The sequence below is a fragment of the Chlamydotis macqueenii genome, chromosome 2, assembly GCF_036417535.1.
Source record: "Chlamydotis macqueenii isolate bChlMac1 chromosome 2, bChlMac1.mat, whole genome shotgun sequence".
NCBI lineage: Eukaryota > Metazoa > Chordata > Aves > Otidiformes > Otididae > Chlamydotis > Chlamydotis macqueenii.
In genome coordinates this window covers 107,431,797-107,445,027 of record NC_141557.1, presented here as the reverse complement: position 1 = coordinate 107,445,027, position 13,231 = coordinate 107,431,797, and the positions used below count along the sequence as shown (strand labels likewise).

Genomic DNA, 13,231 nt, shown 5'->3' with positions numbered 1-13,231 from the left:
CCCTGACAGAGTTTGCAGTGTTCTGATAACTGCATCAGACGTAAAATCCCACCAGACCTGAGCAGGGCAACAATCCATATGCAGAACACAGGCAAGCAAAAATGTAAATAACAGCATTTCAGCTTTGCAGATAGCTGCAGAATAACCACAACTGCAGCAGCTTTAATCAGCAATACTTAGGATTTTGAAATTATGAAATCAAACGGCCAGGCTGCAATCATGTCTACAGGAGAATGCAGATGAACATCGTATCTTGCTTGGAGTAAAATTTGCCAACATTATTTTTTAAGAACAACTATTTGAACTGCGTCTCACTGCCAACCATTACACAGTCTCTAATACTCCATTCTTAAGCTCTAAGAAAACCTGGATGCTCTTTAAAGCTTCAGTTTTCTTTATTTCCCTACCATCTCCCAAGCACTGACGTGAAAGCGAAGCTGAAGTTGGCACAATCACCAATGATTTGCTTGTAGCAATGGAAGAAAAATACGTTCCCCTTGGTTTTCTGTCCTCACCACCTGTCTCTGCTGCTCTGGCCACGAAGAGGTGCCCTTGTGTGTAAACCCCAGCAGAAGGAGAGGGAAGCCCTGAGCAGGATTTCATAGCTACCTCTTCACCTGCACTTTCAAGATTACTCAAGTGTAAAACGATGTTTGTTAATTTGTCTAGAAAGCAAATCACTAGAATGCCACAGCATGTCACTGCAAGTACGGGAACTGTGTTTCCTCACTGTGAATAATATATTTCTGCAGAAGAGGCTCTGGGTGAGGGTTTTTGCTTGTTTGGTTGGTTTTCTCCAGACTGATAGACATCTCTTTCTCTGATACTTCATTTAGACATAAGCCCATATACAAGGCATCACAGGAAAGAGTTAGCAATTCACTATATGTACAGGATATAAAGGCGGCAATGGAAGCTTTCCTATGATATGAAAAATTTATAAATTGTAAGCTGGGAATAATTGTATGGATTTGCTTAAAAAATCCACCCGGCGGGTTCAGTCTTCATACAGCAAACTGCCCAAGCAGACTGTCAGGGACGAGAGAGCATCCTATGCCACACATCCTCCTGGTACCTTCTATTGCTACACAGTAGCTGGTTATCAGCTCTGTTCTCCAATTAGACAGAAATTCCCATGACACTATATTTCTTAGACCAGATTTCAGCACTTTTTTTTTCTTTTTCTTTTTTAAGGGTCAGTTGCCTCATTTTTCTTTGGGAGACTCTATTCATACAAGCTCTGTAGCCAAAAATATATATATAAAGACAAAGCTACCTCTGGTTTGTCAAATCACAAGCACTTTTGCTAACCAGAAGGAATGCTACAGTCAGAAAAATGGGTTTAAGTGCCCATAAGGCCACCTGAATACGATCCTTAATTGAACTTCAGTAACACAATGCAGCTTCTGTATAAGCTCTGCTCACCACAGACATGCCCCGTTTCCAGGCAGAGGCAGAGTGACAGCCTCCCAGAGAAGATTCATCCCTTCCCCAATGTGGAAGCAGATGCAGATTCCCTCCTGGGAACTCTTTCTGAAGGTATCCTAGCCCAGACATGGTTCAAATTCTTTTTTATTCCCCTCCCCACCACCCCATAGCTTCCTTAGAGTGAATTTCACACAGTTTGGCAGAGAATGCTAAGCTGCTAAACTGCAACATGCATCATCTTCCTAAAAATAGCGCAGAAAAATTAAAATTGAAGAGGTTTATATTAAATGATGATTTGACATTTTATGATGAAGAGAATATTATTTTAAGTAGTGTGATTGATTTCTTCTGTTTAAAGACAGAGCAATTTTGAGGCCAGCATGCTTTGCAGGATTATTAATGAAATAAGAAGTCTCTCTTCCCGGAGTTACTGTTCATCAGATGTCAAAGTTGATAGCTGAAGTTGAGACTTATTACCATCAGAACAGCCATTTTGTAAACTCATAATCTCTGTTCCAGCCTTGGGGAAAACCCCCCCTGCACGACAATAGGAAATAAATAATACATGGCTCTGAGTCTTTCACCTCAGGGCACTCTACGCCCTGACTTAATGCCACCAGGGTATAATTAGTATCGGTATTCCCATTTGATTGGGAAAGGAGAAATGTAAGATTTGCATAAGTGATTTTCTACAGGATACGTGGAGAGCTGATGGCAAAGCTTGTGGATGTTTCACAGCCAACAAGCCAAAAGCAGGGGTGCTGGCAACAGAACCTACCTCCTCATGCTCAGCACCCAAACAAGAGGCTGGCAGGAAAGACGCTGAAGGGAAGCTTTTATCCTCTCTGCCCACACTAGATCTATTTCTTTACTCAAACTAACTCTCTCTGTAATGAATAATTTCACATGCATCTTTTAATTAATTAAAATTCATGGCTCTTGATTAAAGTCTAAATTAGAGATATATTGCACAGATGCAGCCACAATATATACAGGGGAAAAAAAACAACCAACAAAATTATCTTTTTTTTCATGTGCCAGATTGGCCTCAACTGCAAACTAGTACTTATTTAAAAACCATTGTAAAACTATCCTAAGTCTTCATGTGTGTTAAATGGCTTTTGCACAGTAGTATGCATTAAAAGTGGCAGTGTGAGGAAAGCATAACTAATAATTATAAAAATCAACCAGAAATTTAGAGATCTAAACGGCTAAAGCACAGAAAAATTACCATGTAATTATTTACTCACTCACAACCTGCTACCATCACACTTAAATATATAAATATAGATTTGCAGTTTAAAAAATAACTGCAAATGGTACTTAGTAGCCTTTGACTGAAGCCCAAGCTTTAAAAATGGTGATCTCTAACAAGAAGTACATTGCATATGATTTTCACAAAAAATATATCACTTATCATTGACACTCAATTATCTCAGCCATTTATTTGTCTCGCTATAAGAGGTGACAGCATTAAGGAGGAGAGCACTGTCTCTAAATAATAAGTGACATTGTACTACCCAGAAATTTTAATTCAAACTGAAATTGCACAGGCACTGAAACAGACAGAGGGGGCACGCTGCCTCATTTTCCAAACAGCTCATTATAAAGTTCTGTTGTAAATTAAAGTATTATAAGTAGCTATACGTTTGCCATCTTTCATTAAGCAGAGAGTACAGTGCTTTAGTGACCACAGTTGTTACACAGCGCGTATTTGACGCCACACAGCAAGCTGAAGCAGCAGTGCCCAAGAACAAAGTGCTTTGGTACTTCACATCGTAAGCCGCTGTATTCACACTGCTGTTCCTGTGCACCTCTTATAGATACAAGTTTATGACATGACATGATTAGCACAGTACTTACACAGAGTCACTCCTACTTTGAATACCCCTAAAGCACGATTAGGAACAGTAAAGCTCACTGCTTCACCTGCGATGACTCCTAGACTTCCGCAGAAGCATGTGATGAGGCAAAAAAAATGAAAAAGGGTAGTTCCCTGCTTAAAGCAGCTGAATACCACTCAGTAAGACCAAATCAGATCTGTGCCTAAGAAAATAACAGACTCTACAATGCCCAGCTGGACAAACTGGTTCAAGTCTTTTCCTCACATTCTCTATGTCCGGCTTGAAACATCTGAAATCCTGTTTATGAAAATACTGTCCATGCACCGTTGCTATTGCAATTCACGTAAGTACTGTAAGATGCTAAATACTGCAAATAAATAAACATTTTTTTTTTGTTGAAAATACCTAAACAACCATGCCACAAGATTCCCAGATTAGACATTCAAATTTCTGGACATTCTTTATAATAATAACTTCAACCTATATGTCTAAATTCCCCTTTTGTGACACGGCCAAGCTAATACCACTGCATGACAGGTATTTGCGAACAGCTTGAATATGGAGACAAGAGCACCATTACCTATGAAGAATTTAACTGTTATGCAATGTAATGCTGAGTTTGGATACTACACAGAAGGTCCCTGACAGCCGTACACTGAATAACTAACACAAGAGTTATCAGCTACTGCTTAATAAGCACTGATTTCACTAAGAAACATAGTGAATGGTGCACATCTTGGAGGGGGGAAGTGGGCAGGAAAGAGCTAATTGTGAATCAACGTGGAATTAAAAGCTGTAGCTTAACACATAGGCATAATAAGGAAAACTTAAGCCTGTAAGAGTAATTTAATTCTTAAATTTCCCCGTTTCCAAGTGTTGACTCTACCAATGCTCACAATTTTTAACTTTTTGGGAGTGCTCCATAGGAGAAAAATGCTATTAAATCACTCCAGGTAGACATGCAAGGTTTACAGAATGCCAAGATGAAATTCTCTTGTTCCCACAACAACCACAGAAACAAGGACTCTTGCATCAGAGGGACACAGAGATGACAAATCTGACGTTATTTTCATATGTACTGAAATAGAAATGCCAACGTCACTGAAACTAATGAAGCCAGTTATTTATAAAAAGCTCAGGATTTGACACATTACATCTTCAAAACATTTTTAATATTTGCACTTTGACATAAGACAGGTGCGAACAGACAGCTCCAGTTATTGGGATCTATCAACTGAACACTTTTGACAGTCTGAAATACCAAAATAGTTCCTAAGTAATGCACCTAACAGCAAGATCTGTTCCTTTCCTAATTTCTATTCAAGAGTACTCAGCAGTCAGGGGCAGATCAAGCTAGCATTATATTAATAAAAAGAACAGTAAAGACTTTGTGTTGCATCTTATTTACTTAAAAAAATTACTTAACCTCTTGTTATCATTAGTAGCATATGCATTTTCAGAAGCTACCAAGTCTAAAAACACTACCTATAAATTGAAAGCAAAAATTGCTTTTAATAAAAATTTTGCCAAACATCTGTTTTGATTGATAGAAAGAAACATAATCCATATTTCCCAAGCTGCCTTAAAATTCAGATTTAGGATTCTTGTCCTGTTCTCCTCTTCTCAGGAACCACAACAGTTTTCTCTGATGGAAAGACACATAATCAGCTTTGATCCATGCTGGTCAGCTAAAAGATGCTGTATTTATGCAATCTAACCAAACTTATAATTCCACATGAATCCTTCAGGCTCCACAATGTCAAGCTGCACTCTTATTATTCTGCATGCTCTGCACATTCCTCAAGCAAACCCTGTGGCAGAATCCAAGTTACTGAATTTAAGGTTTCCGATAAGAAAGAAGTTACTTTTCTAAAACGATGTCATGAGCAGTTGTCAGGCTAAGCCAGCAATTGCACCACAGACAGCACTACAGGTACTGTACCTGCAGCTGACTGCAATCCCACTTCACGTTTACGCCCAGAGGTCACTTTGGACAATCTACCCAATAGATAAGATAGCAGAAGAAAAGTAGACGCTTGCAGGGATTTCGTATCCAGCGAGAGTTTGGATGAGCAGAGGAGCAGCTGTGCCTCAAAGGCCTACCATATAATGAAGAAAATATCTTCTGAAGAGGCAGGAGCTTGCTCAGCAGAAGATGAATTAAAGGCTGGTCTGACAAAAGCAAAGCTAGATGACCCAGGGGTTCCCATTCAAACAAAACTACTATCCTGATTGCATACAGTAATCAAGGTCCCGAGGGCACTGTTCCTCTTTCACAGTGGGCAGCACGAACACTTAGCACAGTTCTCTGAATTGTTAGCGGACAGCAGACAACGTCATTACCTGGGTATGTATTTTACCCTATTCATTTAACGTTTAAGCGACATCTGCTGCAGAAAATAAATACAATCTGATAGTCTAAATCTACATCTTAGTTAGGAAAGTACTTTCAGCTCATACATAAAAGGCATTTATATTTGTAACAGAGCTCATTTATTTGCTCCCCATGTGCTTGTTCCAATTCTTTCCTCATTTATTCTTTTTTCTACTGATTTCTGATAGAACAAACTACATAGTTTCTCTCTTATCCCACCCCCCCCCCATCTCAATCTCTGATTTTTTCTAGTGGAATCACAGCTTTCTCGCTAATAAAGGTTTTGTGAGGTTTTGTCAGGACACTAAATACACTTGATTGCTGAATATTCTAAGATGACGCTTCCACTGCAACTAATAACAGGCAAAGATAAGTAAGTGCAAGGTATAAATACTGACATCGACCAAACACATGCCTCCAACAAAGGGGTTTTAAGATGCCTTACTAGGGATGAGGAGCTCTTTAGATCAGTTGCTAGCTTATCAGGAAGACCATCTTGATGTTGAACACAATATAAACCAAAAGGAAAGAAAGAACAAGGAGACACCGGTAAGTATCAAATGGGTTCTGATAAAAAGAGCACCTCAAGTCAATCTTACATGTGTCTTTATGAGTATCTAGGAGGAGACATCAACTCTCTCCAGCTTGCTTTGGTATATTGTCTTGACTTGAAAGCACAAATAGCTGCTCAACTTCAACCGGTTGAAGATTTTCATTTTTTTACATAGAGTATTCCTTGGAAATTCGTAACAGATCATAGTAACATAAGTTTTCAAACATTGTAATATAGGTAGCAAGTAACATAAGTTTTCAACCACTGTAGGTTTTCCTTTACCATCACAGTATCACTCATATAACAACATGGTAGTACTTTACATTCTGGAATTAAAAAAAAATATGTTGTAACTCAAGACAAATGTTCTGCCGAGTAAGAAAAGCCTAAAACAATCTCTCAGTGGAAAGCGTGACAACACTTTCAGTACAACTCTTAAGGTTATAATAAAACCAACATAAGTCATTTGTTCAAGCATATGATACGTAGGTATGTCTTTCAGAATTGTAAATGCCTGCCATATGGAAAAGAAAATACACAACATTTGTTGGTTTCATGGTTTTCCCTTCAATGTACTGTGTAAATTTAAGATGCCATATAAAACCCATGAACATTACTATCTACATGAAATCATAATTTCAAGGTACTCAGGAAAAAAAAAAAAAGAGAAGAAAAGAACATAAGAAAGAAAAAGAATATTTCAGATTTGACAAATTCTAGTGATTCTCCTGACTTACCATGACCTTCCTTAAGGTATAGCGTTTGGATCTAATATCATCCATCAGCATTTCATAGGGCGTGAGCTGATATTCTATTGGGAGTGGGTTGTACTGACGCTCTTGAACTTTTTTAAGTTTAACACCATTCCGTAAATCCCGCATCACTTGTACCCAAAAACGAGCCTGAAGAGGAAAGAGAGAGAAATTTTATTTGACACCTTACACCTGAATACCACCTCAGATTAAACCAAAGTTGTTCATTCCCCTTTCAGGACACCTCCAAATATGTAGGGCTGTACTATTTTATTTTTAACATATCAACCAAAATCCATTTTATCTGTGGTCATTTTTTTATAAGCCTATTTTTAACCCTCGTGAATGTAACAAAGCTTTGTTGCAACTCAGTAGGACTGCAAAGTCTCACTTCAAGTGATGTTTATCTCTAAGATAACACAGAAAAAGGACTTTAAATTCTCATACCATACCTCTATATTTCCATTTCAAGTATACTGCAAGCAAGTCAGGAAAGTTTCTAGACTTACAGCTACGTGAATTAAAACAGTAATTGAATCCGAAACTTTGTTTCCCTTAGGCCCAGAACTTTCTTGCAAAATTTCCCAGCAGTTGTTCTTCAAGTAGAAATTTTCAAATGGATGCCAAACCCTAAGGTCCAGCAACATACTCTTAGTACTCAATTTCATTTTACTCTGCCTGTAAGAGCACCACACACTAGCAACCTCCCTCTCATTTTTTGGGCAGCCAGAATGGCTGGAGAGGAGGAAGAACAGGTGGTGGATAGAAGATCAGGAGATTGAAATAAAGTACTTTTAAGAACCTCATAATATTCCTCTGTGAACTGGCAAGAACAGTAACTAGAAAATAAAACAAGCTACTTCCCGTTAGGAGTTTCTCTGTAACATTTTTCTTTCACCACTGGAGAAACTCACCTGATGGGTCTGCCTACTGCCTGGCTGCCCCTTTGAAAGGCAGTCAGCATGATGCCTGTCTAAATGTCCAGAGTCTTTTTAAATTGCAAAGGCTTCTCCAAGAAAACAGTCTAAGGAAAAAATGTAATTCTTGGACACTTGCATTGTTTCACATGTTTGTGAAGGAAGGTTGAGATTCCATTTGGTTCTAATTTGTCACGAGTTACTATTAATTCATATGTTAAAAAAAAAAGTAGACATGGATTTTAACAAAACAAACAACTTTAGGTAAGCATTATAAAGAAATATAAACCACTAGTAATGGTGCTGAATCAGTATTCAAATTGTTGTCTTACCCAGTCAGCATTTTTTAAGTCATCAAGATCTGTGCTGGATTCATCACTTGCTTCTTTGTCCATTTCTTGAATCTTCTTCAGATTCTGCCAATGTAAAGAAAATGAGTCAATAAATGAATGCTGGCATTACTGTCAAGTAAAACTGAAGTTTAATTTTGGACATCTGTTGAATTATGATGTTTGGGTATTCTACTGAATATTTTATGACTTGAATAATAATACCGCAAAAGTAACTTGAAATACTATTTGAATATATTTCTGTTAATTGAAAAGTGGACCTTAAATGCTGGGAAAAAAAAATTTGAAGTTTTTAGCATGAAAGTATTTCAGATAATAGTATGCCAGAGGAAAAACTATAAAGGGAAAATTTAATATTCTTAAAATTGGGCTATGCATAGGAAAAAAAACCAAACAATCAACCAACTAACCAACCTCCTTGCAGGTCTGTTAAGCTACAGCACAGAAAACATTACCAACTTGGTAAGGACCTCATTCATACCAAAATTACTGTTATTTGTTGAATTCAAGACAGCTAATTTTTTTAGAAGGAGAAATTCCCAGAAAGTTAGTTTTGAGGAGAAATAAACTATGAGAAATCCTTTAAACTGAACTGTGACAGAGTTATATATATATATATATATATATATATAAATTAAGCAGTTTGTATAACATGGTTATAGATTCTGAAGTCTGAGTAATAAAATCATGTAAGGAAGAGAAACAGATCTTTCAAAGGCAGAAACTGCTACTTATGAACAAGATCAAATCATGTACATATTGAAAAGATTGTCTGCAAAGGGGCAAAACAAGTTTTCATACTAACAAGAATATGGTAAAAAAATTACAGCAGACCAAAGAATAGGCAAGCTTGCACACAGACAAATACAAGCAAAAGATTTAAAAGGCTGTGGCTTCACAGAAATGATCTTATACACATAAACAACTGCATATACAAAATGCTATGTTTTGGTTTACTTCTGTATTAAAATATTCTGGAATCAGCAGTACAAACAAAATCTCAATACTCCATTCCACTTTTTCAGAGAGTTTTCCAGGAAATCTTTAACAATGTTCAACTTGATCAGTTTTCTAAGTAGCCATTAAAGTATTCAAAACGGATAGTTAAATTCTCTGCTAACTACTTGCTTATTTTATGAGACTAAGGCAACAGGTCAGAGGTTTGACAGATGTCTGTGTATCAAAAATCTTTTCTCACTTTTAAACACTCAAGCTCTTCCTTTAATGGAACTGAACAATCAGTCTCAATTTAGCTTTTGAGCTTCCTGGAAAACTTAAAATTAAGTGTATTTTGTAAAAAAAAAAAATTTCCTGGAAGTAGTTCCAAAATTGATGAGATTTCAGTGGAAGAAATGGAGGCACTAGAAGTGCTTAACTTGCACATTTAAGAGAGTGCAAGTATCTACCAAACCTGGATACAGAGACAGCACATGTGAGTCATCCACCACAGAGGTTTTGGAAAGAGAGCAGATGGGTTATTTATTGTCTTATTTAAGTAACACACTTGTTTTCATATCAAAGAAGAAATACTACCATTACCCTATAAAAATAAAATACATAATTTACAGGAAGACTCTAAAGAAAATATAAATCACCTACACTACAGCAGCAAATCTATCATGGGACAATGTGGGAATGTTTTGGCATGACTTGCAGCATCACCACAGGATACCCAACTGGGAAAGAATGTCTCTGCAGAAATTTGTGCCGGTCCTGTTGCTGCAGTCAGCAGTCAGTCTGACACTTACAGGCAATCACCCTTTTCCAAGGGAAAAAAAGATAAATGGAAAGAATGAGTAACATAAAGGCCTCACTTATGTGTATTTTGCCACACAGTTTCTTCTTTTCTGTATCATCCAGTTGCAGGAATCATTTCAAATACAGTGAACTGTAAATTACTTGCTTTCTTGCAAACTGCTAAAATTTATTGATAAACTGCAAAACATAAAATCATTGTGATACTCTCTCCTGTTCTTCTTTCTAATAAAAAAGCTAACTTCAGTAAGTGAGCTCACAGCTGTCAGTTTTGCTCCTTCTTTCCATACTGGAAGGTACACATTAATTTTTTAAAAATTAACATGTTCCAGCTGCTTAACCTTTACTTTGCCTATTCAACAAGATTTGCAGCAATTACCCATCTCAGCAACCATGTTCCCTACCATACAATTTACTGGCCTGTTTTATGCCCAAAGGCTCATGCCTTTGACTGACATAAATATTCCATGAAGCTAAAAAGATTACAACCTGTTTTTCTTAACAGCAGAAAATAAGAAGGGAAGAAAAAAAAAAAAGCAAAAAAAAAAGCCCTGAACAGCTGAAAAATCTTCTAAGTAAGGCAACCATCTAATTAGTTTCTCTGGAACATAGCTAGAGGGGGAGTTTCTTCCCGAGAAAGCACAGGTTGTAAGTGATGCTGGCTACGCCGGAGAGCTGCAAGAGCAAAACCTGCCAGCCAGGGGACAAGTCTCTCCAAGTGCAGTTTTATGATCCAAATGCGCTGATACAAGCACAGGCTACTGCCAAAGCTAGGCTCCTACTCTTCCCCATCCTAGCCAAGTGCTCCAGCTGCTTCCCTCACACAGGCATAGACATCCACTTCGTAGGGATTGCTCGTTCCCCTCCCTGGGACCTGACTCAGACCCCTAAACGCAGCTCACCTTGCAATCAGTGCAGAACAGTAGAAAGGAAAAGGAATTTCCATCGTTACGGAAGTTATAAAGCTTTAGAGGATTGGGAAGAAAAAGCAACAGCAGTGCTCTATCCTTGCAGCCAGTGCTTAGGAAGGTTTCTTTAACTCTTCTGCATCTGTCAGGTGCTGCTTAGGGAGGAATAAATTCTCTGTGACAAATGATTATGTTTAAACTTCTAGGCTACATGAAATATTATAATTTCCCTCCAGCACCTCCAGCCAGCATCAGTGGGTTTCGCATCTGTTTCAGTCGTAAATTATGGAAACCAACACATTTACATTACAAGAGAGCATTTGTCAGAACTTAACTGTGATCCAAATCCTGTGAGTAACCTCAGCGGCTGTAGCCACTTGTACTTACCCTTGGGACAACAGCTTAAGAAAAGCTATTACAGTGTAATAAATACTTGGCCTAAACGGGTTTCCATTTCAGAAAGCAGCAACATCTTAAAACGGTTCTTCTGAACGATCTCAGAACCTCAGACCCACGCCACAGACCTGATTCACCTATTACAGCCTGGGCGTTCGTTCCGGAAATTAGGGTTGGATGTGTAGGAATCGACTGTTTCAACAGCTTCAGCTTTTTTTAATCCACTACAGCATTTGGCCATTTAAAACAAAAAAAAAAAAAACAAAAAAAAAACCAAAACACTTGCATTTTGTGACAAAGGCTAGTAATAAAAATACCAAATGTCTTCAAACATCTTGCTGCACTATTAAAAGCAGGTAGTTGATTTGCTGCTGCTGCGTGTCCCACATTCAAGATGCGCTCTCCTGTGCTCAGCGACAGATGGGAGTTTATATAAGACACTTGTCAGCACAGCGTCAAAGACTTGCTTCCACAAAATGCTCTCTAAAACACAACTTTTTAATGAAGATGGTATTCTCAGGAATCCAAATCTGGACTTCATCTTTCATCAATTGCAGAACACAATCTACCGCAGTTCCCACTTTGTATTCTTAATTAGGAATCATTTGTTTGCTGATGCAAGTAATTCTTACGCTGCTACCTGTAAAACTAATAAAATATTCTTGCGCCTCTAGGCTTAATTTAAAAATATATAACCTGCACACAGGGGAAAAACTGCTTTTATATATTCAGCTATCCAACTTGGTTTTAAATTCCAAGGGCTTGGCCAGCAGCATTACTCTAGTTCTTTGAAAAGACCCAAACTCCATTTAATTGAAACATGGGAATAGGATCCATTAAATCAGTCCCTGAAAACCTCTTGAGTGGACATCAAAGTCCTTCATATATTTGGTGGGTATGGGTCGACACACTTTACTCAACTATGGAAATGGCAACAGTCACCATGCTGCTCAACATAACTCTTTTAAGAAGATGCCAAAAAACCCCAAACCCACTGTCACACTTATTGAGTGACAGTGCCTGCATCACGTAAGGAGAAAAAAAAACAAACCACCAAGCAAAAAAACCGACCCCCACAAAAACAAAACAGCAGCCTTTTCCCTTATTAAAGCTCCTGAAGTGAGGGATCAGGCAAATGATGATGGGGCTGCAAGCTTGACCACAACACACTTGCAAAAGCGGAGCCACTGCAAGCTTGGAGGTGTAGGCAAAAGTGAAGTTATGAGCAGAAAAGCTTGTGAATGCATTTCTTTTTCCAGCTGCGCTTTCTGAACTGCCAAGTGGTTGGGTATTTAACAGCTTTTACAGTCACAAGACTATTAAGAGTAACTTGGCTAATGACTGTATTTCCAAAATAAATTAACCATTAACATTATTTAGGTACCTATTAACTACCTCTATTATCATATTTTGTACAAATAATGCACCAGTATAGCCATGTTAAATGGAAAGTAACAGTTCTTAAATTAACTATCTTCCCATTGAGTCTTTGCATGGCATGAAGCTAGGAAAAAAAGAAAGGAAAAATTTCATTTCTACTCATGCATTTAATTAGAATTTGTATGTTCACATTTTCCTACAGATCAGATTGAAATACATCCAGATAGACTGAAGGAATTACATTTTTACATCAGAAAGGACAGAAACAAAAGGTAACATGATTTAAAAGAACAGTACGAAGATGAGAGATTGGGAGCTTTATCTGTATTCTACCAAAAACTTAATTACAAGGCATACTGTGGATAATGAAATTACGGATGAGTTTTTGGTGAACATAGACTTTCACTGCAATCAAATGTGTATGCAATTATAAAAACATACAAAGTCTTAATTAGTTTGGAAGGAATATTAATCTTGATGCTTTTGGGGATATGAGTCAAACCTACCGCAGGAGATTAAGACACCTCTGCTACTGGACACTTCTTGTATTTTATGCTGGTCAGCATCACATGGT

At 37.7% G+C, this 13,231-nt stretch overlaps 1 protein-coding gene across 2 annotated transcripts in view; it reads right to left on the bottom strand.

The window, feature by feature from the left end:
• The window catches only part of SPIRE1 (spire type actin nucleation factor 1), a 133,240-nt gene that overhangs the window by 32,861 nt on the left and 87,148 nt on the right, over positions 1-13,231 (bottom strand). For both annotated transcript variants that reach the window (XM_086740591.1, XM_086740590.1), the window contains exons 5-6: positions 8,201-8,284; positions 6,937-7,101 (exon numbers count right to left, since the gene is read on the bottom strand). In XM_086740591.1, coding sequence (XP_086596717.1) covers positions 6,937-7,101; positions 8,201-8,284 — 249 coding nt within the window. The remainder of the gene's footprint in view (positions 1-6,936; positions 7,102-8,200; positions 8,285-13,231) is intronic.